Source organism: Acanthopagrus latus, chromosome 11 (assembly GCF_904848185.1).
Source record: "Acanthopagrus latus isolate v.2019 chromosome 11, fAcaLat1.1, whole genome shotgun sequence".
In the NCBI taxonomy this organism is placed as follows: Eukaryota; Metazoa; Chordata; class Actinopteri; order Spariformes; family Sparidae; genus Acanthopagrus; species Acanthopagrus latus.
The window spans coordinates 30,814,197-30,838,877 of record NC_051049.1 but is presented as its reverse complement, the minus strand read 5'-3'; the positions used below and the strand labels follow the sequence as shown (position 1 = coordinate 30,838,877).

Here is a 24,681-nt window from a genome sequence, read left to right as displayed (position 1 = left end):
ACATTCGAGATAGATACAAAGAAGGATGCCACGTTCCGCACCGGACAATAGAAACACATTCGAGATAGATACAAGGAAGATGCCACGTTCCGCACCACTCAATAGAATCACATTCGAGATAGATTCAAGGAAGATGCCACGTTCTGCACCAGACAATAGAAACACATCCTAGATAGATACAAGGAAGGATGCCATGTTCCGCACCAGACAATAGAAACGCATTCGAGATAGATACAAGGAAGGGTGCCACGTTCCGCACCAGACAATAGAATCACATTCGAGATAGATGCAAGGAAGATGTCACGTTCTGTACCAGAAAATACAAACACATTCGCGATAGATACATGGAAGGTGCCACGTTCCGCACCAGACAATAGAAACACATTCGAGGTAGATACAAGGAAGATGCCACGTTCCACACCACTCAATAGAAACGCATTCGAGATAGATACAAGGAAGGATGCCATTTTCTGCACCACTCAAAAGAAACACATTCGAGATAGATACAAGGAAGGATGCCACGTTCCGCACCACTCAATAGAAACACATTCGAGATAGATAGAAGGACGATGCCACGTTCTGCACCAGACAATAGAAACACATTCGAGATAGATACAAGGAAGGATGCCACATTTCGCACCATAAATAGAAACACATTCGAGATAGATACAAGGCAGGATGCCACATTCCGCACCAGATAATAGAAACACATTCGAGATAGATACAAGGAAGGATGCCACGTTCCGCACGAGATAATAGAAACACATTCGAGATAGATGCAAGGAAGATGCCACGTTCTGTAACAGACAATAGAAACACATTCGAGATAGATACAAGGAAGCTGCCACGTTCCGCACCAGACAATAGAAACACATTCGAGGTAGATACAAGGAAGATGCCACGTTCCGCACCACTCAATAGAATCACATTCGAGATAGATTCAAGGAAGATGCCACGTTCCGCACCAGACAATAGAAACACATTCTAGATAGATACAAGGAAGGAGGCCAAGTTCCTCACCAGACAATAGAAACACATTCGAGATAGATACAAGGAAGGATGCAACGTTCCGCACCAGACAATAGAAACACATTCGAAATAGATTCAAGGAAGATGCCACGTTCCGCACCAGACAATAGAAACACATTCTAGATAGATACAAGGAAGGATGCCACATTCCGCACGAGATAATAGAAACACATTCGAGATAGATAGAAGGACGATGCCACGTTCCGCACCAGACAATAGAAACACATTCGAGATAGATACAAGGAAGGATGCCACGTTCAGCACCAGAGAATAGAAACACATTCGAGATTTATACACCAGATAATAGAAACACATTCGAGATAGATACAAGGAAGATGCCAAGTTCCGTACCAGACAATAGAAACACATTCGAGATAGATACAAGGAAGATGCCACGTTCCGCACCAGACAATAGAAACACATTCGAGATAGATACCAGTCAGATACAGTGTTTCAGAGCAGACAAAAAATCGTCATGTCTCAGAGATACAACACGGATAAAAGCTATAGCCAAAAGAAAAAGCAAGATTTCAATCTCAGATATCACAGCGATCCGGAATTTAGACGTCGTTTCAATCAACGTTGTAACCAGCGGAGAGGAACCAAATTGGCCACAAATGCTGCCTTTAGCACATTTTACAAGATGCAGAGAGCGCTTAGAATCAGGAAAAAATACAGACAAATTGTGCCCCACTTCCCCCAGTCCCTAATTGATCCGGTGATGGAAGCAGCCATAACTGTCTTTGGTGAGTCCATTAGACATGGACCCACATACATTTGTACCGTTTGTAACAGAACCATGTTTCCTAATCAGGTCAAAGAATGCAAAAGACAAAAATATTGTAAACACACAAAAGTCGCAGCAGCATGCTTGACAGGAAACTATGTTCACTTTTGTGACAGTGACTGCTCTACCCCTTGCTCTGTGCCACAAGAAAGACTGCATGAGTGGATATGCTACACCTGCGACAGCCACCTTAGCAGAGGATGCATACCACCCATGGCAGTCGTAAACAATTCGGAGTTGGCGCCCATCCCCCCAGAATTGGCTGCACTTAATGTGCTTGAGAGGCAGCTGATTGAAAAAATCTTGACATTTGCAAAAATTGTTGCTCTGCCAAAAGGCCAACAGAGAGCAGTCCACGGAGCTGTTGTGTGCGTTCCATCAGAGGTGGAAGCGACGAATAAACACCACGGATCGGGAGCACTTCTTGAGGCATAAGCTGCAGGTACAGGCTACAGCCTCTTGAGCGCTGACCTCTCTGTGTTTAGAGTAGGCCTGCATAATTTGTTTCATTTCGTCGCGCTTGTTAACATCAGATGTCTTAACATCTTTGATGACGTTCTTAAGGAATTCCGTCATCTCGTGCTCTGGTTTCGCTACATATGACATCATGTACATGATTCCTAGATACAAGGAAGATGCCACGTTCATCACCAGACAATAGAAACACATTCGAGATAGATACAAGGAAGGATGCCACGTTCCGCACCACTCAATAGAAACACATTCGAGATAGATACAAGGAAGATGCCAAGTTCCGCACCACTCAATAGAAACGCAATTCGAGATGGATACAAGGAAGATGTCACGTTCTGCACCAGACAATAGAAACACATTCGAGATAGATACAAGGAAGATGCCACGTTCTGCACCGGACAATAGAAACACATTTGAGATAGATACAAGGAAGGATGCCATGTTCCGCACCGGACGATAGAAACACATTCGAGATAGATACAAGGAAGGATGCCATGTTCCGCACCGGACAATAGAAACACATTCGAGATAGATACAAGGAAGGATGCCACGTTCCGCACCAGACAATAGAAACGCATGCCATTAGAATTAGGAGAAAATACCCTGATTGATCCGGTGATGGAAGCAGCTATAGCTGTCTTTGGTGAGTCCATTAGACATGGACACACATACCATAGTACCGTTTATAAAAGAACCATCTGTCCTAATCACGTCAAAGAATGCAAAAGGCAAAAATATTGTAAACACACAAAAGTCGCAGCAGCATGCTTGACAGGAAACTGTTCACTTTTGTGACAGTGACTGCTCTACCCCTTGCTCTGTGCCACAAGAAAGACTGCATGAGTGGATGTGCTACACCTGCGACAGCCACCTTAGCAGAGGATGCATACCACCCATGGAAGTCGTAAACAATTTGGAGTTGGCGCCCATCCCCCCAGAATTTGCTGCAGTTAGTGTGCTTGAGAGGCAGCTGATTGCAAAAATCTTGCCATTTGCAAAAATTGTTGCTCTGCCAAAAGGCCAACAGAGAGCAGTCCACGGAGCTGTTGTGTGCATTCCATCAGAGGTGGAAGCGACCGTCAACAGTCTCCCAAGGCCCAGAGCAGAAGTGCAGCTCCTTCAGGTGAAATTGAAAAGGCACATCAAATACAGAGGTTACAAGCACTTTTACAAAGTTAATATGAAGAATGTGCTCGCTGGCCTTGCGAAATTGAAAGAGACACATTCAGAATATAAAGACGTGTTTATCGATGAGACTGCAACTTTTGACTGTCTGCTCAAAGAAGAGGAACCCAGACAGGAAGAGGAGCTCAGACAAGAATAGGAGCCCAGCATCCCACAAGAAGATTAGGATGTCGATTTAGAGGAAATTTTTAAAAGCCAAAACGAGCCGGGACAGTTAGAAGAACAGGAGGAGCTGAGACCAGGCCTCTCCCTGGACACTTGCATGCAGCCCCCCGACATTGCACAGGAAATCCTTTCATATGGCGACGGAGTATTTAGTGTTGCACCCGCGCAAGGCAACAAACCGGTTGGTTTTTTCACCATACCAAAGTTGGAGGCCATGGCTTTTCCTGTACAATTTCCGACAGGAGAGAACACATTAGATGAAGCTAGAACCGTCTCCTTGTCCCCGAGCCTCTACTTTAATTCTAGACTCTTTGCTGCAGATACGCGTTTTGCAAGTGACCAGAGTTATCTTTTCTTTGCGCAGTTTGTTACAGAGACTCACCTCGTGACAAATAGTACGTCTATACAAATGCGCAAAGGAAAGTCGAAAACCAAAGATGGCCGTAGGATTAACAATGTCATGCTCAACGGCTCATCATGAGCCAAGATGCAACCAGGTTCATGCAGCCTCTTAGAGGTACTCCAGCCTATTGGAATAAAATGCTTAAAGATGTGCACGCCATGGTTCGTCAAATTGGAAAACCAACATTTTTTGCCACGTTTTCCGCTGCTGAGATGAGATGGCCTGAGTTCATAGAGGCCATCAAAGCTCAGCAAGGTGAACAAGGGCTGTTTTCAGATTTAGATTGGAAAACAAAATGCGACATTCTGAGAAGTAACCCCATCACAGTAATGTGCATGTTTGAAAAGAGAGTAGAGGCTCTCATGACGAACCTCATCCTCTCTCCTTCACAGCCGATTGGTGAAGTTGAAGATTATTTTTATCGCGTTGAGTACCAAGCCAGGGGAAGCCCGCACATCGACATGCTCATTTGGATCAAAGATTCACCTAAATTTGAAGAGGACCCCGAAAGACATGTCATGGAATTTATAGACAGATACATTAGTTGCAAAATGCCAGACCCTGACACAGATCCGGAACTCCACAAAATAGTGTCAGAGGTTCAGGTGCACAGCAGGAAACATTCAAAGTCCTGTAAGAAGGGAAATGTAGCCTGCAGGTTCGGCTTTCCAAAACTACCGATGGTTAAAACATTCATCACCAGGCCCCCCCACTATTAATTGCCACCAAAAAGAGGATCAAGATGATGCAAATAGAGGAGCAGAAAAGGACCCTCGCAGAAATGCAAAAATTGGCTAAACAAACGCTCCAACCAGTTAGAGATCTACTTATGGATCCAGGCGCTTCGTTCAGCAGTGTGACAGACTTGCTTTGCCAGTGCAGCTTAACTTACGAGCAATAATTTGCCGCCACGCAGTGCCTGGCAAACACCCATGTCGTGATGCCGAGGCGCCATCCAAATGATTGTTGGGTTAATGCCTACAATCCTGATTTGCTTAGACTGAACACAACCAAAGACTCGAACAAAAAGAGGCCAGTAACATATAAAGGACGCCGACTCAACACAGTCAAGTTTAAATGTGTTTATTTAACAAAAGAAAAAAGCAAGAGTTCCTGGCCAAACTGAAAAGAAAGAGAGAGGAGACCCCAGACCAGCCATGACCGTCGCATCTGGGGAATCCTCCCAACTAAAGCTGCCTAAACAACTACTAAGAAAAAAAGAAAACAAAAATATACGAAAACAGGACTACCAGGAACTCAAATCCAAATTAAAACAACAAAGCCCTGGCACTCTAACAGGCCAGGGAACTGAACCCAAACTTAAATCAACAACAAAGAAGAAAACGGCAAAAGACTGTGAGGCCAGCGCAGCCTCCCTCCTCCTGCAACACACCTGAAATGAAAGAGAGAGAGATGCCCTGATACTGCCTCCTTTTACCTGCTCAGGTGATTGCCCACACCTGAGCTCAGGAAGGCAGAGCAGGGCGGAGACAGAGGACACCCACACACACACAGGGCACTAACTTGGCCACACGTAACACCCCCCACCCTAAGCTTGTGAATACCAGGAAGACAAACATGAGGAAAACAAAAACAAACAAAAAAAAAATGTTCACAAGCCTAACAGCGTGACATTGTGTCGGCCAGGACATTGTCCCGCCCCTTAACATGCCTGATCTCCATGTTGAACGACTGCAGGAAAAGTGCCCAGTGTGTGTGTACCATCAACCTCTGGTTCGAGTTTCGCATCTGATTCACAAAAGTCAAAGGATTGTGGTCAGTGTACACCACAGTTGGAAAACTCGCAGAACCAATGTAAACTTCGAAATGTTTCAGAGCCAGGACTAGGGCCAATGCGTCCTTCTCAATAGTGGAATATGCCCATTGGTGCCTATTGAACTTCTTAGAGAAGTATGAAATGGGATGCTCAACCCCATCCAAACCCTCCTGGAGCAAAACAGCCCCTGCACCAGCATCACTTGCATCAACAGAAAGTTTAAATGGATGATCAAACCTAGGGTCAGACAGAACTGGAGCATTTGTCATCAAGCCCTTAATACACTCAAAAGCACGCTGACAACCCTCAGACCAACGGAAACACCCCCTTGGACTCAACATATCAGTGAGGGGAGCCGCCACTGCAGAAAAATTCCTACAGAAACTACGGTAGTAGCCAGCCTTCCCTAGAAAACGGCGCAGCTCCCGCCGCGAACTAGGAATAGGAAAGGAAAGAATGGCCTCTACTTTTGAGTGCACGGGCCTAACCTGGCCCCGACCAACCACTTTGCCTAAATAAGTGACCGTAGCCTGACCAAACTCGCACTTAGCAAGGTTCAAGGTCAAATTAGCATCACGCAAACGCCCAAACACAGAAAAGAGCTGCTGAATGTGCTCATCCCAGGACCCCGAGTATACAACAATGTCATCTAAATATGCCTCACAACCAGAAAGACCTGACAGCACAATGTTCACCAGCTGTTGGAAAGTTGCTGGCGCATTGCGCATGCCGAACGGCATCACGGTATACTGAAGGAAAGCGTCACAAAAGCGGAAATCTCTTTCGCCCGAGGAGTCAACGGCACCTGCCAGTACCCCTTTAACAGATCCAGCTTTGTCACGTACTTGGCACCGCCAACATGATCTACACAGTCTTCAACTCGGGGAGGAGGAAAACAATCTGGCTTAGTGACTCCGTTCACCCTTCTAAAATCTGTACAGAACCTGTCAGAACTGTCAGATTTTATGGCCAACAGGCAGGGAGAACTCCATGGACTACAGCTAGGCTCAGCGATGCCATTCCCCCAACATGTAGTCCACCTGTTTCTGCAAGCGCGCATGTTTATCTGGATTAACCCTGTAAGCATGTTGCTTAATTGGAGGAGAATCTCCTACATCGACATCATGCTGCAACACATGGGTCTGGGAAGGCACATCAGAAAACAACGACCCATGCAAATCAATCAACCGGACCACATCCTCACGCTGGGATGGGGACAGATGCGAAACACAACCATTAAGGTTAGCCAACATTTCAGAGTTCTTTAAACGCCCATGAACAACAGCACTGGACAAGTTAAGGTCACAATCCGAATCCGCAGACTCCAGCAAATCAGCACTGGACAGGGCCACGGAAGCCTCAGCCTGATCGATAATTTCAGCACCGGACAGCGCTACAACAGATTTCAGCACAGCAGGGGATGGTGAAGCGGACTCTTTCTCCATGTAAGGCTTCAACATGTTAATATGACAAAGCCTGTTCCGCCGTCTGCGGTCCGAGGTCGCAATCACATAGTCACGTTCACTGACCTTCTCCCGGACAACATATGGCCCACTATAAGGTGCCTGCAACGAGGAGCCAGGAATGGGCAACAACACCAACACTTTATCACCTGGACTGAAACTACGGCTCTGTGCATCTCTGTCAAACCAGCATTTCATTTTGCCCTGCGCAAGAGCCATGTTCTCTTTAGCCAGCTCACAGGCACGGTGATGTTTTAAGCGGAAATCACACACATAGTCGAGCAGATTCTGTGGTTCCAGATTACCAACCCATTTCTCATGAAGCAATTTCAGTGGACCACGCACAGTATGGGCAAACACAAGCTCTGCCGGGCTAAAACCCAGTGATTCCTGTACCACCTCTGCAAAAAGGAGCAGATGGACACATTCATCCCAGTCTTTACTATACTCAAGGCAGTAAGTGCGGAGCATAGACTTTAAAGTCTGATGAAAACGCTCAAGTGCACCCTGGCTTTCGGGATGGTACGCACTGGAGGGACAATGGGAAATGTCAAGCTGTTTCATGACCTGTTCAAAAACCTTGGACATAAAATTTGTCCCCTGATCTGTCTGTACCACCCGAGGCAACCCAAACAAAGAAAATAACTTAGTCAATGCTTTAATGATAACAGGAGCGGTGATCTTACGCAGGGGAATGGCTTGGGGGAAACGAGTGGTAGAACACATGAGTTAAGAGAGACTGGTTTCCAGCCTTTGTGCGGGGGAGAGGGCCTACACAGTCCACAATGACATGTTCAAAAGGTTCTCCTACAATAGGAATCGGGTAAAGTGGAAATGGGGGAATCGTCTGATTGGGCTTACCAGACAGCTGACACACATGACAGGTCCGACAATGTTGACGCACATCAGCTTTAAGGCCTGGCCAAAAAAAACAACGCAACACTCTGTCATATGTTTTATTGACACCAACGTAGCCAGCCAGAGGACTATCATGGGCCAGCTTCAAAACCTCCTGGCGAAACCGCTGTGGTACTACAACTTGCTTCACAACCCCCCCAGTCATCTTGAGGATCAAGCTGCGGCGGTGCCCACTTACGCATGAGCACACCCTCTTTCAAAAAGTAACTGGGAGACCCACCCCCACTCTCATCACCAGAACCCACACCCCCAAAAAGAGAAGTCAGAGTGGGATCACACTGCTGCTCAACAATAAGCTGTTCACGTGACATAGAAAACTTACTTTCCGACTCCTCCACTGGAGTAGGGGGAGATGGACGAGGGGGAGAAACCGGGCTTGGGGAGGAAAAGGCAGGCCAAACAGACAAATCGCCGTCAGCTATAACACTATCACCCAGCTCCACTTCCCCATCACCAGACCCAGACAGCGATTTACATTGCTTCTTTGCCATAGCGCGGGTAATAGCACAGATGGAAAACACCCCTGGAAACTTTTCCACCAAGTCATCTGAACACTCAGACCAGGGCACAGCTGTCACTTCAGGATTAAGTAGGACCTTCCCACCCGCCAAATTGTTCCCCAGTATGAAAGACACCCCCCCACAGGAAACTCATCACTGACCCCAACAACAACAAGACCCGTAACCAACTCCGAGTCCAGGTAAATGGTGTGCAACGGAACTCCCACAAATTGCATGTCAAATCCACGAACTAGTGCAGCTGACTCAGTTGAAGATGTCTCAGACAGAGGCGACACTCCTTTCAAAATGACAGACTGAGAAGCTGCACTGTCCCTCAAAATAACGACAGGAACTTTTGGTCCCCCAGCAATCAGCGAGACTGAACCCTTCATAATGAAAGGCAAGAACACATCATCAGGTTTATCAGGAAGAGACCGTTCAGGAGGGAAAAAAGATGAACTAGAACCACTGGGAAACTGATCCAGCGAGTGTTCGGTTTTTAACAGATGACAGATTTAGGAGACCTGTTTTTTTTTGTTTAACACAAAACAGTAATCAACAGTATGACCACGTTTCTTACAAAAGAACAAACCCGGTCATTCTCCTTAACCCCTGATGTCACGCCCCCCGTCCTCACTGGACTTCTGTAGCACAGGGGGCCTGGATGCAGAAAAACTGCGCCCCAGGGGGGGCTGCGGCCTCTCATAACTGTCCTTATGTGTCAAAACGTACTCATCCGCAAGCACAGCAGCTTCAGAGACATTCAGCGCCTTATGGTCGTTGATGTGTGTTACAATCTGTTCAGGAAGACAATTTTTAAAGTCTTCTACAAGCATCAAGTCACGCAATTTATCAAAATCGTAAACCTGCAGAGAATGACACCAGCGATCAAACAAAACTTCTTTCTCATGGCCAAATTCCACATATGTCTGGTCATCTGACTTTTTAAAACATCGGAACTTCTGACGATATGCCTCGGGCACCAACTCATATGCCCTCAGCACCGCCTTTTTAACGTGCTCATAATCCAGACTGAGCTCTGATGACAAAGACGCATAGGCATCCTGAGCTTTACCTGTGAACACGCACTGCAGGAGTAAGGTCCAGACATGTTTGGGCCACTGCAATGTATTAGCAACACGTTCAAACAAGGTAAAATATTTATCAACATCTTTATCATTAAAAGACGGAGCGAAACGGATGCATTTGCCGATGTCAAAACCACTGGAGGAGTGAACCGGAGATGGGGGGGCTGCTGCAACTCCAGCTCTTTCAGTCAAACCTGCCTTTTTGTTTCTTCTTCCAACTTCCGCACCTCCATCTCATTACTCAACTCCATCTCTCTCAAATCTAAACGGCGCATCTCAATTTCCAGCTCTTTGAGACGGACCACTTCACCCACATCTGAACCTGCACCCTCCACAGTCGCTTCACTCAGCAGAAGACCTTTTTTTGACAATACATACGATATTTCAGCTTTAATAGATTGTTTCTTCATCTGCTTAGACACAGGGATTTCAAGGAAACTGGGCAGAGAAATTAAATGCTCTTTTGTACAAGAGTTAAACTCCTCTAGTGTCGGATGTGTGACAAATTTCTCGGCATTAAACTCCATAATGACGTGAGGAAAACAACACACACCGGCCAAACAGAGAAAAAAAAACAGCACCAAAAAAAAGCCACAGTGCACAAGTGCACAGTTTAACAAACACACCAAAGCACAGGTTGTAAACACTCTGCAAACCAAACCGTACTATGAATGATAGTGCCGACACACGTTACCATGACACAGCTTGAGCAAACATCACAAAAACCAAGAACAAGCCAAAAAAAAACATGTCAGTGACAACAAAGGCACACCACAAGGTCACCCAGATATGGCCTGCACAACCTGTACAAAACTGGCACTTGGTTGGACTCCACAAAAGAAGACCCAACATGGAACGGACGAGCCCCCATATATGTTACAGCCCCAAACTGAACACAACCAAAGATTCGAACAAAAAGAGGCCAGTAACATATAAAGGACGCCGACTCAACACAGTCAAGTTTAAATGTGTTTATTTAACAAAAGAAAAAGGCAAGAGTTCCTGGCCAAACTGAAAAAAAAGAGAGAGGGGACCCCAGACCAGCCATGACCGTCGCATCTGGGGAATCCTCCCAACTAAAGCTGCCTAAACAACTACTAAACCTACTTAGAAAAAAGAAAACAAAAAGATACGAAAACAGGACTACCAGGAACTCAAACCCAAATTAAAACAACAAAGCCCTGGTACTCTAACAGGCCAGGTAACTGAACCCAAACTCAAATCAACAACAAAGAAGAAAACAGCAAAAGACTGTGAGGCCAGCGCAGTCTCCCTCCTCCTGCAACACACCTGAAATGAAAGAGAGAGAGACGCCCTGATACTGCCTCCTTTTACCTGCTCAGGTGATTGCCCACACCTGAGCTCAGGAAGGCAGAGCAGGGCGGAGACAGAGGACACACACACACACACAGGGCACTAACTTGGCCACACGTAACAGCGTGGAACGCAAAAATGGACATCCAGTACGTCATAGATGACTACAGCCGTATCATGTACATGATGTCATGTAGCGAAACCGGAGCACGAGATGACAGAATTCCTTAAGAACGTCATCAAGGATGTAAAGACATCTGATGTTAACAAGCGCGACGAAATGAAACAAATTATGCAGGCCTACGCTAAACACAGAGAGGTCAGCGCTCAAGAGGCTGTAGCCCGTACCTGTAGCTTACGCCTCAAGACGTGCTCCCGATCCGTGGTGTTTATTCAGACCGACGAGGAAGGTCTGAAAATGAGTCACCCTATGAGTAGACTGGAAAGAATGGAACCCGGATCAGTGGATGTATGGATGTCGGGGTTGCCTGAAAAATACGTCAACAGACCTCTCACTCGAGAGTTTGAATGTATGTGCCTGGCCGAGTTCGTGTCAGACTACAGGGTAGTCTACGGCCGGCAAACAGAAAGCCCGAATGCCATTCCATTGTTGAACGATGAAGGATTTATTCAGAAGAGAACCGTAGGAAAACCAGCAATCATTAGATTTACTCGCTTCTCTGCGGAAAAAACTCCAGAGAAGTTTGATTGCTGAAACTTTATCTCCACATGGATCCGACGCCAATCTGAGAGATGAAGCGTACCCCACTTATGAAGAGTTTTATAAGTGTAGCGACAAGTGGGGTATGAGAGTAGAGGAAATAGTGAGGCACAACAAAAAACGTTATGAGGGCCAAGGAAAAAACATGGAAGCTGCGTTTCAACAACTTCAGGTGTGTGGTCCTCTCGTGAATGCTTGGAACTCTTTTGCACCCGAAGTTGAAGTTGACCGGCTGGAGTGCCTGGCTGAATGTGAACCTCGCAATCAGGAGCAAAAACGGTGAAGATGTCCCAGAATTTGGCACTAAGAAGGATAAGGGGAGCTCTATGCCTAGAATAGATGCTCCAGAGTTGAGTCCAGACTTTGTTAGGAAAATGTACCAAAGTCTGAACGAAACTCAGGCTTCCGTTTTCTACACTGTTCAACAGTGGTGTTTTGAACGAGTCTGTGGCCACAATCCAGAACCATTTTATTACTTCCTGTCGGGAGGGGCTGGATGTGGCAAATCGCATGTGATTAAGTGCATTCACCATGAGGCAAAGAGAATTCTGCGCGAGCTCCCGAGATTTCGGGACCCACGCAGACATGTCCCAACCCGCAGTGCTGCTGACCGCATTCACAGGTACAGCAGCATTTAACATATCAGGCAACATGTTGCACTCCATTCTCAAATTACCAAGGTCCTTGAAGCCACCTTATCAAGGTCTTGGGAATCCACTCGACGAAGTCAGAGCAACACTGGCGAACGCTGAGATTCTCATCATCGATGAGGTATCCATGGTCTCTAAAGAGCTATTTGCCTACGTGCATTGGCGATTTCAGCAGATCAGGGGTAATCGGAAGCCATTTGGAGGCATGTCTGTCCTTGCTGTAGGTGACTTTTATCAGCTGCCGCCCCTTGGTAAAGCCAAGCCACTGTGTGTGTACGAGGAGACTGAGTTTGATCTCTGGAAGGAAAAATTCAAAATGGTCACCCTGACAGAGATCATGCGACAGAAAGAAGATCGAGCTTTTGCTGAACTCTTGAACCGTCTCAGGGTGAAGCAAAAGGAAGATTCTTTGTTGGATGAAGACAGGCTCTTGCTTACACAGGCAGTGGCTGATAGTCAGCATTGCCCAGCACTGAGTCTACACATCTACGCCACAAACAAAGAAGTAGACCGTCACAACACCGACATCGTAACTGCTTCCTACAAGGATGCGATTGGTGTTGCAGCTCGTGATTTTCGAAAAGACCCCAGAACTGGCTGCATGACGTTTGTGTCTGGGGAAATTAAAGGACACAAGCGAGATTTGCCTGACAACATAATGGCTGCTCAAGGAGTACGCGTTATGTTGATCCAAAATTTAGATGTGGAAGACGGCCTTGTGAACGGTACATTTGGAACCATTTCTAACATTGTAATTAGAGAACCGGAAGGCGTGAAGATGATTGGACTCCTGCTGGACAATCCTACAGCAGGACAGAGATACCGCAAAAAAATCTTAGGTCCCTCAGATGACTCAGTGTACATCGAAAGATCTGAGGAGAACCTAAGTAACAAGAAAGGGGTTGTTCGCCGGCAGTTCCCCATGAAATTAGCTTTTGCTTGTACGGCCCACAAAGTTCAAGGAATGACCATGCCGTCGGCGGTTGTGTGTCTGAAGCGTGTTTTTGAACCTGGTATGGCGTACGTCGCGCTCAGCCGCACAACCTCGCTTCAAGGTCTCACCATCCTTGACTTTGATGAGAAAAAAATTTATGCTGACCCCAAGATCAAGACAGCCCTGGAAAGTATGCCTCATGCATCTTTCCAGAGCTGTAGACCATTGTTAACGTTTTTGAAATCTATACAACAAACGCCAAAGGTTTTGACAATTGTCCACCACAACACGCAGGGTCTGCCATGTCACATGGTGGACCTGAAAGCACATCACGAGCTCCAACAAGCAGATGTGCTTTGCCTTACAGAGACACATTTGTCAGGGTCCTCTGTAGCTGAAATTTTTCAATTGGAGGGGTACACCATGTTCACACGTAGCAGACCGCTGTCTTACAACAGCTGTGTGAACATGGCCAAAAAAGAGGGAGGTGGAGTTGCGATGTACTGTAGAGACACTGTGCAAGCAGAGCCTCGCAGGTACATGCAACAGGTCACTGATTTGGAGTTTGTTGTCCTTAAAATTGAAGCTCCAGTCAAAGTGCTAATAGCGACTGTGTACAAACCGCCAAGTTTTCAACTGGGAATCTTTCTCCAAAACTTGAAAAACCTCTTGGACTCATTGGACATGTTAAATCACCAGCCCATCATTGTTTGTGGCGATTTTAATGAGGACCACCTTTCAAAGGGAAAAAAAAGTATCAAAGATTTGTTTCAGTCCAGAGGTTACACTCAATTAGTAGCAAATTCGACAACCGAAAAGAACACACTGATTGATCACATTTACATTTCACATCCTGATAAATGTCTTCAATCAGGTGTTCTCCAAACATATTATAGTTACCACAGTCCAGTTTATTGTATTTTGACTGAGTAATGACTTATCTCCAGCTGTTATGTCCAAGACCTGTTGTGCCACGTTTTTACAGTGTACCAGGAGCTGTGGTCCTCTCTGGGTGAGTATAGCATCCGAGTGTTTCTGATTTCAGTTTGTGGTTGATCTCCCTGGTTAGTTAGGGTGTGTGCCAGCTGGGCAGCGCAATCTGTCCTTCCATCGGTGTACTATTTGTTATTTTGCCTTTTTTATTTTCGAGGCAATCCTGGGTGGAGACATGTTTCTCTGGTGGGGGCGAGCATTTCAGGGCCTTGGTCATTTGGCTGAGGTTTACTGAAGTTTTGCTTTAAAGAATCCTCGAGCCCAGCACGTCTCAGAAGATAGTTAGGTTTAGTTTGGAGTTAGGCAGGTACCAGGGGGCTTGCTTGGATAATCATTTGCACTCGGAGATTTGCTCACTAGTGATTGATGTCATTTATTTCACTATTTGGCCTTGTTTAGTCTTTTAGTGTGTTTAGTCTTATGTAATTGTTTTTCATATGTATGTGGTTGCAGTGGCATGTCTTGGCTGGAAATAGTTTAATCGTTTAATGTAAACGTGTATGTATGTATTTGTTTATTTTAGAATGGGGTCAGCAACTTTTTTCATGTTCTTATTATCTCTTGAGATGATGAGAGCGACCGGGCCAGTGTGTTAAATGTTTTGTAATTAATAATTTTGTAAATGCCTTTAACATTTTTTTAAATATATTTATCATGTATTTATTGGTTAGGGTTAGGGTTAGGGTTAACTCATGTTGTTCTCATCTATTTAGATGAGAATGGCATGTGTAAGATATAATGTAAGCTGCAATGTAATAGCTAAGCTCATGTAAGAATTACATTGGCTAAGCTAAGCTTACGCAAGTTATCATGTAATTATGTAATTTAAGGATGTATTTTAATGAATCATGTATTTTTTTTTATTATTATGTATCATGTAATGTAATTTTTTTTTTTTTTTGTTTTTTTTTTTTCTGCTGGGTTGTTGTCACTACATTAGTGTAGCTAATGTAGTGCAGGAGTGTCAGGAGGAGCTGAACATCCAGCTGAGATGCAGACCAAGCTGCATGTCAAACCCAGATGCATAACAAAGTTGTCAGGTTGGGGTAAAAAGGGAAAAACTATGGAAAGGGAGGTGGACCCAAATGCAGTTAATGAGGCAAGATAAGGAGAACAAAAGGCGAGCTTTATTTAAAGCTGTTAAAAAAAAACAAAAACAAAACAAAAGCAGACAAAAAGGTCAAAAGGCAAAGTAGCAAAAAAACATCAAGACAAAGTAGCAAAATAAAACATTTCAACAAAGTGCAAAAGAAAAAGGCAAAGTACAAATCAAACATGGAATTCTCAAAATCAAAACATACCAAACCGGGACAGAAGCATGAACAGGATCAGGAGCAAGGATCAGGAGCATGGAACAGAACAGCAATCCGAAGACAGAAAACAGAACACACAAGACAGAATACAATGACCAGACAAAGAGTGAGGGGAACAAGACTAAATACACAGACACTAATGACATGACGAGGCACAGGTGAGAGGAGAGAAGGAACATGAGATAATGAGGGTGAGGAGCAAAGGTGAGGAGAGAGGAGGAGAACAAGACAACAGACAGAGGGAGCCAGAGGGGAGAACATGAGAGAAACTTAAAGGACACATGAGGGCATGGAAAATCAAACACATGACACACAAGACAAGGAAAAAACATAACACAAGACATGATACCAAGATGTAAACCATAAACAAGAACCCAAAAACCAAATACAAAGACAAACACAAACAGGAGTCATGACAAAAGTAAGTATGTCTCTATTTTTTTAAAGTGATTCACTTGCATTGAGTGATTTAACTCAATGATGATGTCATTGTCTTTCTAGGATGATCCAGTGAGAAGGACCCTCTCTCCAGCAAAGACAACAACCCAGAAGAAAATAAGGGAAGTAATATTTCATTAAATTCTCAGCTTTCACTTCAGATGTTTCCATCAGTCTTTGAAATCTGTAACTAATTCATGTCTTTCAAATCTGGCAACATTTATACAGACTACTGGAAGAAGACCTCAGAGGACTGCAGCAACAATAAGGGAAGTAATATTTCATTGAACTGTCAACTTTCACTTAAAATGTTTACATCAGTCTTTCGAACCTGTAACTAATTAATGTCCTTTAAATCTAACAAAAGTGATCCAGGAAGAAGACCTCCAGAGGACTGCAGCAAAAATAAGGGAAGTAATACTGTTTTCTCTTCAAATGTTTACGCGATGATTTTGAACTAATTTGTGTCTCACTCTCCACTGAAGAGACAACAACTCTCAGACTCAGGATGAAGACCTCCAGGAAGAAGGCCTCCTGTGCTTGTTTTTTGGAGAGAAATAAATATCATCTCTGTCACAAGATGTCGGTGTATGCCTGTTGAATTATTAATTATTTGGCAAGTTTAGTTTTATGTTTGTAACAATGAAAAGATGAAGACGCTGAGAATGAATGGTAGGTGGTGAATATGAACACATTGTAGCATTGCATTGTAGTATCATAGCATTGACAATCCTCATTTCCCACTGACAGTGAATGGGGCTGAGTGAAGAAAATGAAACTTTGTTTTTCAAACATCGACATCTCTGGCAGACTTTAACCTGGACACACCATTCAAAGTTTAAAATGTAGATACAAGTCCAACGTGGGGATTCAGCTTTTGCTCTAGCTTTCATAGTTTTTTCGTCACGGGGCAAAGCGCACAGCCACTCTCGCGATTCCCCGGCGGGGAATTGTCTAGTTAGTGGGCTGTGCTCGCCAGCCCACTATGGACACCTCTAGAGCAGAGCTATAGGGTGTCCATAGTGGGCTGTGCGAAGCGCCTCTTCTTAATAATATTATTATTATTTTTCATCCTCCCGCTCTTATTTGGCAGCTAACTCGTCCCGCACCGTTTGTCGCACACAAACAAAAAATATATCAAAACGTGCGTCTCGATCTGACTCGGTGTGCTATCATTCAGATTTTCAAGATGTAAGTCGCGAAAAACTGCAAAAAATTTCCCATAAGGAATGAATGGGACAAGGTAAAAATGTCGCAAATCTGCAATGTTTTTCAAACATCTCCTGCTCTGGCATACGTTCACCTAGAAACACCATTCAAACTTTAAAACGTAGGCACAGGTGTCGTTTATTTAAGTTGTATTTGAACTTTTTCCTACGATGTATAATTTTTGAACCCTGACCCCTTAACGATGATGAGTGATTTGGGGAAAATTCAGGGTTTCAATGAGTGTGTATGGCGGAATGTTCGCGCAGCAGAGTGCAGGAGACCAACTGACAGAGTGAGAGAGACTCAAAAATTAGCTCAGAAATTTTCTCTTTCCGTGACGATCCTGGCCACAAATTACGCTCAAAAACAGTGATATTTTTCAAAGTTGTAGCCACACTTGTCTTCTCTCTCACAATGTGTCTGCTTTTTCGGTCGGATTTACGGTTTTTGAATTATCTGCCTCTGACCGTCCAGAGTAGCTCTCACTTCCTCCATTCACTCCAATGTTGATCGCAAAGAGGATTTTCGAAACTGCACCCTTTTTCAACTCGCTCCTGTTACCACATTTCTGACACGAGGACCACGAAACTTGGTGAGTGTGTTCTTTAAGGCCTTTCTGGCTTGATTGTGAAAAAAATTTGCTGCTATCATGTATGGTTTTGAATATATAGCACCAGTTTGACGTCCTGCATGTGAGGCTGAAAGGGCTGAGAAATCAGCTGTCCCAGTCCGTTACCGGGGGGTCGGCAACGATCACCGTGGCAACCGAGATCAGCTGGGCCAGCACAGACAGTCTGTCTCTCTCTCTCTCTCTCTCTCTCTCTCTGTATGTCTGTCTCTCTCTGTCTGTCTGCCTCTCTTTCTCTCTCTCTCTCTGTTTTATTTTGTACATTGAGAGCCATTTTTTCTGTCGCTAACTCGTCCCACACCGTTGAGCGCACACAAACAAACAATACATCAAAACGTGCGGCTTGATCTGACTCTGTATGCTATCATTCAGATATCCAAAAAATAAATTGAAAACTGCAAAAAATTCCATAAAGAATGAATGGGACGTGGTAAAAAAGTCACAAATCTGCAACGTTTTTCAAACATCTCCTGCTCTGGCATACATTCACCTAGAAACACCATTCAAACTTTAAAATGTAGACACAAATCCTGTGTATTAGAGATGTCTTCAACTTTTTTCCTATATTGTGTAGTTTTTGAATGCTGGCCCTTGAATGCTGGTGAGTGAAATTTTCTCTTTACATGATGCTCCCAGCCACAAATTTCACTCAAAAGCAGTGACATTTTCAGAGTTGTAGCCACACTTGTCTTCTTTCTCCCAATGTGTCTACTTTATCAGTAAGATTTACAAATTTTCAATCATCGGCCTCTAACCAACAAGAGTAGGTCTCAACTGTCCCATTAACTCCAGTGTAAATCAGGAAGAGGATTTGCGAAACTGCACCCTTCTCTAACTCGCTCCTGTTGCCACATTTCTCGAAGTGGGACCACAAAACTTGATGAGTGTGTTCTTTAAGGCCTTTCCTGCTTGATGGTGAAGAAATGTTGCTGATACCATGTTTGCTTTTTCATCACGGGGCAAAGCGCACAGCCCACTCTCGCAATTCCCTGGCAGGGAATTGTCTAGTTAGTGGGCTGTGCTCGCCAGCCGACTATGGACACTCTATAGCAGAGCTATAGGGTGTCCATAGTGGGCTGTGCTCGCCAGCCCACTATTACTATTGCTCGCGCCTCTTCTTAATATTATTTTTCATCCTCCCACTCTTTTTTGGCAGCTAACTCGTCCTGCACTGTTGAGCGCACACAAACAGACAATACATCAAAACGTGCGGCTCGATCTGACTCAGTATGCTATCATTCAGATTTCCAAAATATACATTTTTCGTCTCGTAAGATGCGAAAAACTGCCAAACATTTCCCAATAAGAAATGAATGGGACGAGGCAAAAAAGTCGCGAATCTTCAACATTTTTCAAACATCTCCTACTCTGGCATACGTTGACCTAGAAACACCATTCTTTACTTTATACTTCTTTACTATACTTTAAAATGTCCGTCACGGGGCAAAGTGCACAGCCCTCTCTCGCGATTCCCCGGCAGGGAATTGTCTAGTTATTCCTGCTTCTGTACGTTTTTCAACACTTTCAACTCGTACAAATCTTCAGCTATTCAAACCATTCAAATATCAAAATGTTCAGCTTTTTAAGGACATTATGGCGTGTATTTTTCTCGTTTCTATCATTTATACTTTTGGAAATATTCAGCTTTTTCTGCCAAATTTTTCCCATTCATCCTTATGGGGATTTTTTCAAAATTCATTTTGCTATAACTTAAGCATACCTTCAGCTATAGAAACCATTCAGATATCAAAATGTTCAGCTTTTTAGGCTCTTTCAACCTTGTGCTTTTCAACTTTTCAACTTTTTCAGCAATTTTGCTTTTTATGAAAAAAATTTAACATTGCCGCAAATGGGAAAAGCTTCAAATCCTCTTCAAAAGTCCTCGACTTTCAACCTCTTCTTTTCCCTCATGCTTTGAGCTAGAGACACTATTCTAGCTTTAAACGAGTCACAAAACCTTGAACTATCGGGCTCCTTTTCAGTTTTTAAAAATATTATAGGGTTTTGAAATAATCACAGTTTTAGTTTGATAAACTTTTAGCCCGTCTTCTGAGTTTATAATGGGTGTGTATTGCGTCGGCTAGAGTGCGTGACATCATCGCTAGAGTGTAGAGCAGCTGGATCCGCTCAAGAAAAAAATTCTCTTCAGCTTGATTTAGATCCCAAACCTTTCACTCAACATAGACAATGTATACATAGAAATGTAGGAAATCTTGTTGGCTTTCAGATGTACGACTAACAGTTTTGCATGTGGAAGCCCTGGAGCGACAAGAAGTCACTAAGCCGCCCCATGAGCCGCAATGTTAATTTTGAGCCGAAATTTCTGGTGAAGAGCAGACGGTACCTGATTTGTCTCTCACGTTTGTGCCCTCATTTCTCATTTTCCAGAAATAAAAACAACATCACCGAGTTCGGCCAGGTCTCTACTCACTCACCATATAGATATTTTTGCCCTAAACATTAAAGTTTTTTCTAAAATCGCAAGGGAGGAGTTTTCCCATTCATTCTTATGGAGACCTCATCATCTCTGTCTGTGCTACTTCTCCAGCGTGTGTATCTCCGCAATGCCTGTGTGGTGCCTGAGCTCCACTGTGTGACATCATCTTTAGAATGGTGAGCAGCTGGAAAATCTGGAGCAAGAATTCTCTTCAGCTGGATTTGAATCCCACATCTTTTCCTTTACATGGACAATGCAGCCATTTTAAGCTCTCTCTGCCTTTAACTTTCCCCCTTTTCTGACTTTTCTCATCTTTTTAAGCTCTTTCTACTTTCTCCTTTCCGGCTTTTCAGTCTTTTTTCACCTTTTTAAGCTCTTCCTGCCCTCTTACTCTACAACTTTTCTGCCTTTTCAGTCTTTTTCTGCCTTTTTAATCTCTTTCAGACCTCTTACTCTACAGCTTTAAGCCTTCTCAGATAGTCATCTTTCTGCCTTTTCAACTCTTTCAAACATTCCGCTTCATGTTCAGCTATGAAAATGTTCAACTTTTCAAACTCTTTCAACCCTCTTCAACTTTTCTGTCCATTCATCTACTTAAATGTTCATCTTTCTACCTTTTCACCTCCTTCAAACATTAAGCTTCATGTTCAGCTACAGAAACTGTTCAGCTATCAATATGTTCAACTTTTTAGGCTCGTTCGGCCTTTAACTTTTCAACTTTTTCAGTTTTTCAGCTTTTTCATCTTTTCGGCAGTACGTTCAGCAGATTTCGCTTCGGCCTTCAGCATTCACACTGTATTTTCGCAAGAAATACAAATTTATCTAGTTAGTACTTAGTACTCATAAATGTTTAACTGTCATGTATTATCACAGTAACAGTGTTACATACATTACAAGCTGTGAACACATAAAAAACATCATAAAACACATCCTGTGGTTTGGTGCCAACCTATATACTGAACATATGAGGAGTAGTTAACGTTTATAATCATCAGAGAATGTTACAGACGTTGTTTTTGGTTCCTCTCTGTTTCCTCAACACTGTAAACCCGGACTTCATATCTAATTAAACAATGTAATTAGAATATACTTTAATTATTTAAGTGTGGTTGCATTACTATTCTTATGTAAGTATATTCTGTTGTATTACTATCAAATGTAAGTACATTCTCTTAATACCTAGACATATGTGAATGTACAAATAACTTTAAGTTTAATGACTTAGAATTAGTAAGTTTTACTGGGTGTCAGACAACAGAGGCTCGTGATTGGCTATATCCTGACGCATTGAAGGTGACGCTCGGTGACGTTGCAGATGTCTGTGCTTTACCTGGAGCGGCTAGCAAGAGTGAAAAAGTTGTATTGAACCGATTCGGCGGACATTTTATATACTTTTGGTCGGATTTTGTGTCATTCGAGAGGCTGTGAGCACAGAAGGTACCACGGAAAACGGCACTGCACTATAGGGGGAGAGAGGAGGACAGTATCGCGCTTCAACGGAGGAGAGAGGAGGTCGGCAACTACTCGCGCGGGGAAGAGACGAAGGCAGCACCGCGGGCCAGTGGGGAAGTGAGGACGGTAACAGGTGGCTGTCTGCTGAATCTGGACGTAAGGTGCTGCTGGTGAGACGTGGGAAAGTTCGTTTTCATCCAGTTCTGAAATTTTTCACGTTTTGCTTTTCATTGGATTTTTTTTGTCAAGTCATGAGGCGGGCGTTTTAGCTGGTTAGCTAACTCTGCTAAGATAGCTAAAAGCGGGAGCAGTAACATTAGCTGTAAGGGATGGATGACCACAACCTGGAAGGAGCTCGCCAGGTCATGATCAGTGAAATGATGAAGAGAAAGCCAAATGGACCCCTCATCAAGAAGGAGATGGATGTGACGTTTGCTCTTCGGAGAAAAGAAGTTGTCATAGACAAGCCTGCCATCAGCCAGATAATACGTCGATGGCCAGCTCTATTCACAGAAAGCCAGGTTTGTGTGACTGACAAAAATGACGATGGCTTTCTATAAATGTAATGTTGAATAAAATTGTACATTGTTTGCTATGCTTTATATTTCAGGTTTGTTATGAGTTCAACAGAGTGGTGGGGAAAAATCTTAGAGAGAACTTCTTTGATGCACTTGACCATCTCTCCCCAAGCCTGATGGACCTCTTCAGGAAGAAGAAGGGCCTCACTGGCCAGCTTTTGGCTGAGCTTTTACATCAGACAAAGGTGCGTTGACCTCTCCTCGCCTCTACTCTCCTCTCCTCTCCTCCTCTCCTCTCCTCTCCTCCTCTCCTCTCCTCTCCTCTCCTCTCCTTACCTGTCCTCTCCTTTCCTCTCCTCTCCTCTCCTCTCCTTTCCTCTCCTCTCCTCTCCTCGCCTGTCCTCTCCTCTCCTCTCCTCTCCTCTCCTCTCCTCTCCTCGCCTCTCCTCTCCTCGCATGTCCTCTCCTCACCTGTCCTCTCCTCTCCTCGCCTCGCCTCGCCTCTACTCTCCTCGCCTCTACTCTCCTCCCCTTTTCTCACCTCTTCTCTGCTCTCCTCTTCCCTTGACTTTCCTCTCCATTCTCAACCTCTCTGCTTTGCTCTCCTTGTTTCATTGTTCCTCTTCTATCCCTCACCCTTCTGTTCTCTGCCTTTCCTGTCATGTAATGTTGCAAAACTGTGTGCTCTATGCCCACTATCCTCCAGACCACCGAACCAACAGACATCAGGTGCCTCTGTCTTCGAGGACTGGCAGTCATCTTGGGGGATGATCCATCTGCTTTCTTCAAGACCTCCTCCGTAAGTAGCTTTCTTTTTTGTAAATCCTGCAGGTGCATATTTTGTTTTTCAATTTCAGCCATTAATGAAGACTTGTCTGCTACTGATTTCCAGAATCATCTGATCAGTATTCAATGTCTCACAGACTTGAACCTTAATTTTATAGCCACATTTTGAACTAAAAACATTTTTTGACTACATCTATCATTGATGTATGACACAACATAAACTGAAAAAAAAATTGATGTTCTCTTCTTGTCAATCTATTTTTTTGCTGTTAGGATGCAACTGACAAAGACTCCTACAGTCAGACTTCAGTGGGAATCCTCTGCATTGGTCAAGAAAGTTCTCAGCTCAACCCATCCAGAGTGGGGATCATCTTGGAGGGGACTGTGGTAATGGATGAACTGGCAAACCTGCCTCAGGCCTTCTATGTCCTTTTTGGCCTGATTTATGCCCTGCACCTTGACTACCCCAAGTGTATGAAAAATACCTTCCACTTTGTTCAGCAGGTAATGTTCAACCTGGGTAAAAGTGAGCTGGCACCCAAAATACAAACCTTGAAAAATCAGCTCTCAGAGTAAAACAGGGTTCGAATAGGTAAACTACTGCTCCAGATATTCAGCACACTTGTATACTAACATGTTTACTGGTGTGCTGTTTGCAGTGCATGTTTTATGGTGTTAGCACTGATTTTACAGTTCTGTTTTACAAGGTCCCTGTTTGATACAGACTTGCAGCAAATAGGGTTAAAGGGATAATTTTTTATTTTTTTTATTTGGGGTTATATGAGGTACTTATGACCTCCGCAGCTGCAGATTTATCCAAGCAGCAAGCAAGCATACCAAAAATTGCTTCAGGACACTTTTACGAAAGTGCTGAAAAGGTCTGAATAAGTGTTATAACTCTGATGTATTTGCCATAAGTTAGATGTTCACTTAAATTTTCTCAATGACCAGCTTTTAAAAATTTCTAAACGTTTTTCCCATCTTCACTGGGGCCAGGGAAAAGTTAACATTGTTATTGTGTGCATTACACCATCTTTGTTTAATTGTGTATTCAGACATATTCGGTCTCTCAGAAACAAGCAGATGCTTTTAGTTGCCAATTGTCTCCTGACAATTCTCATTTTCAAATATTTTTCTGTGTTCAAGTGAGTAATTGTTAAATGTTCATTGGGACCAAACAGAGATGTTACTAGGTGCTACTGTGTTCACTAACAATGTATATTTTGCATTTCATAATGGAAATTTACAAAGGTTATTCTCTCTGAGAAAAAAAAACAAAATGCTGAGTACACTGTGAGCCTTTGCACTGTATTTATTTTTCATTAGTAATTTGTTTTAGATTTTTTTAAAATTTTTTTTTTACAAAGTTTAGTTTTTAGTTTTTTGATTATGTGGAGATTTATGTAACTGATTTTTTTAAATACGTGCATTGCAGACAGTGTAATGTATGATTGTCTCATTTGTTGAACGTTTCTAAAATAAAACAGAAAAAGAATATA

The 24,681-nt window shown here is 43.7% G+C and overlaps 1 protein-coding gene across 1 annotated transcript; it reads left to right on the top strand.

The window, feature by feature from the left end:
• The first annotated feature begins 21,647 nt into the window (after positions 1 to 21,647).
• On the top strand, positions 21,648 to 24,681 carry LOC119028710. The gene is made up of 4 exons (XM_037114959.1): positions 21,648 to 22,399; positions 22,489 to 22,641; positions 23,103 to 23,195; positions 23,456 to 24,681. The coding sequence occupies exons 1-4, from the start codon at positions 22,208 to 22,210 to the stop codon at positions 23,756 to 23,758; spliced, it is 741 nt and encodes a 246-aa protein (XP_036970854.1). The 5' UTR covers positions 21,648 to 22,207; the 3' UTR covers positions 23,759 to 24,681.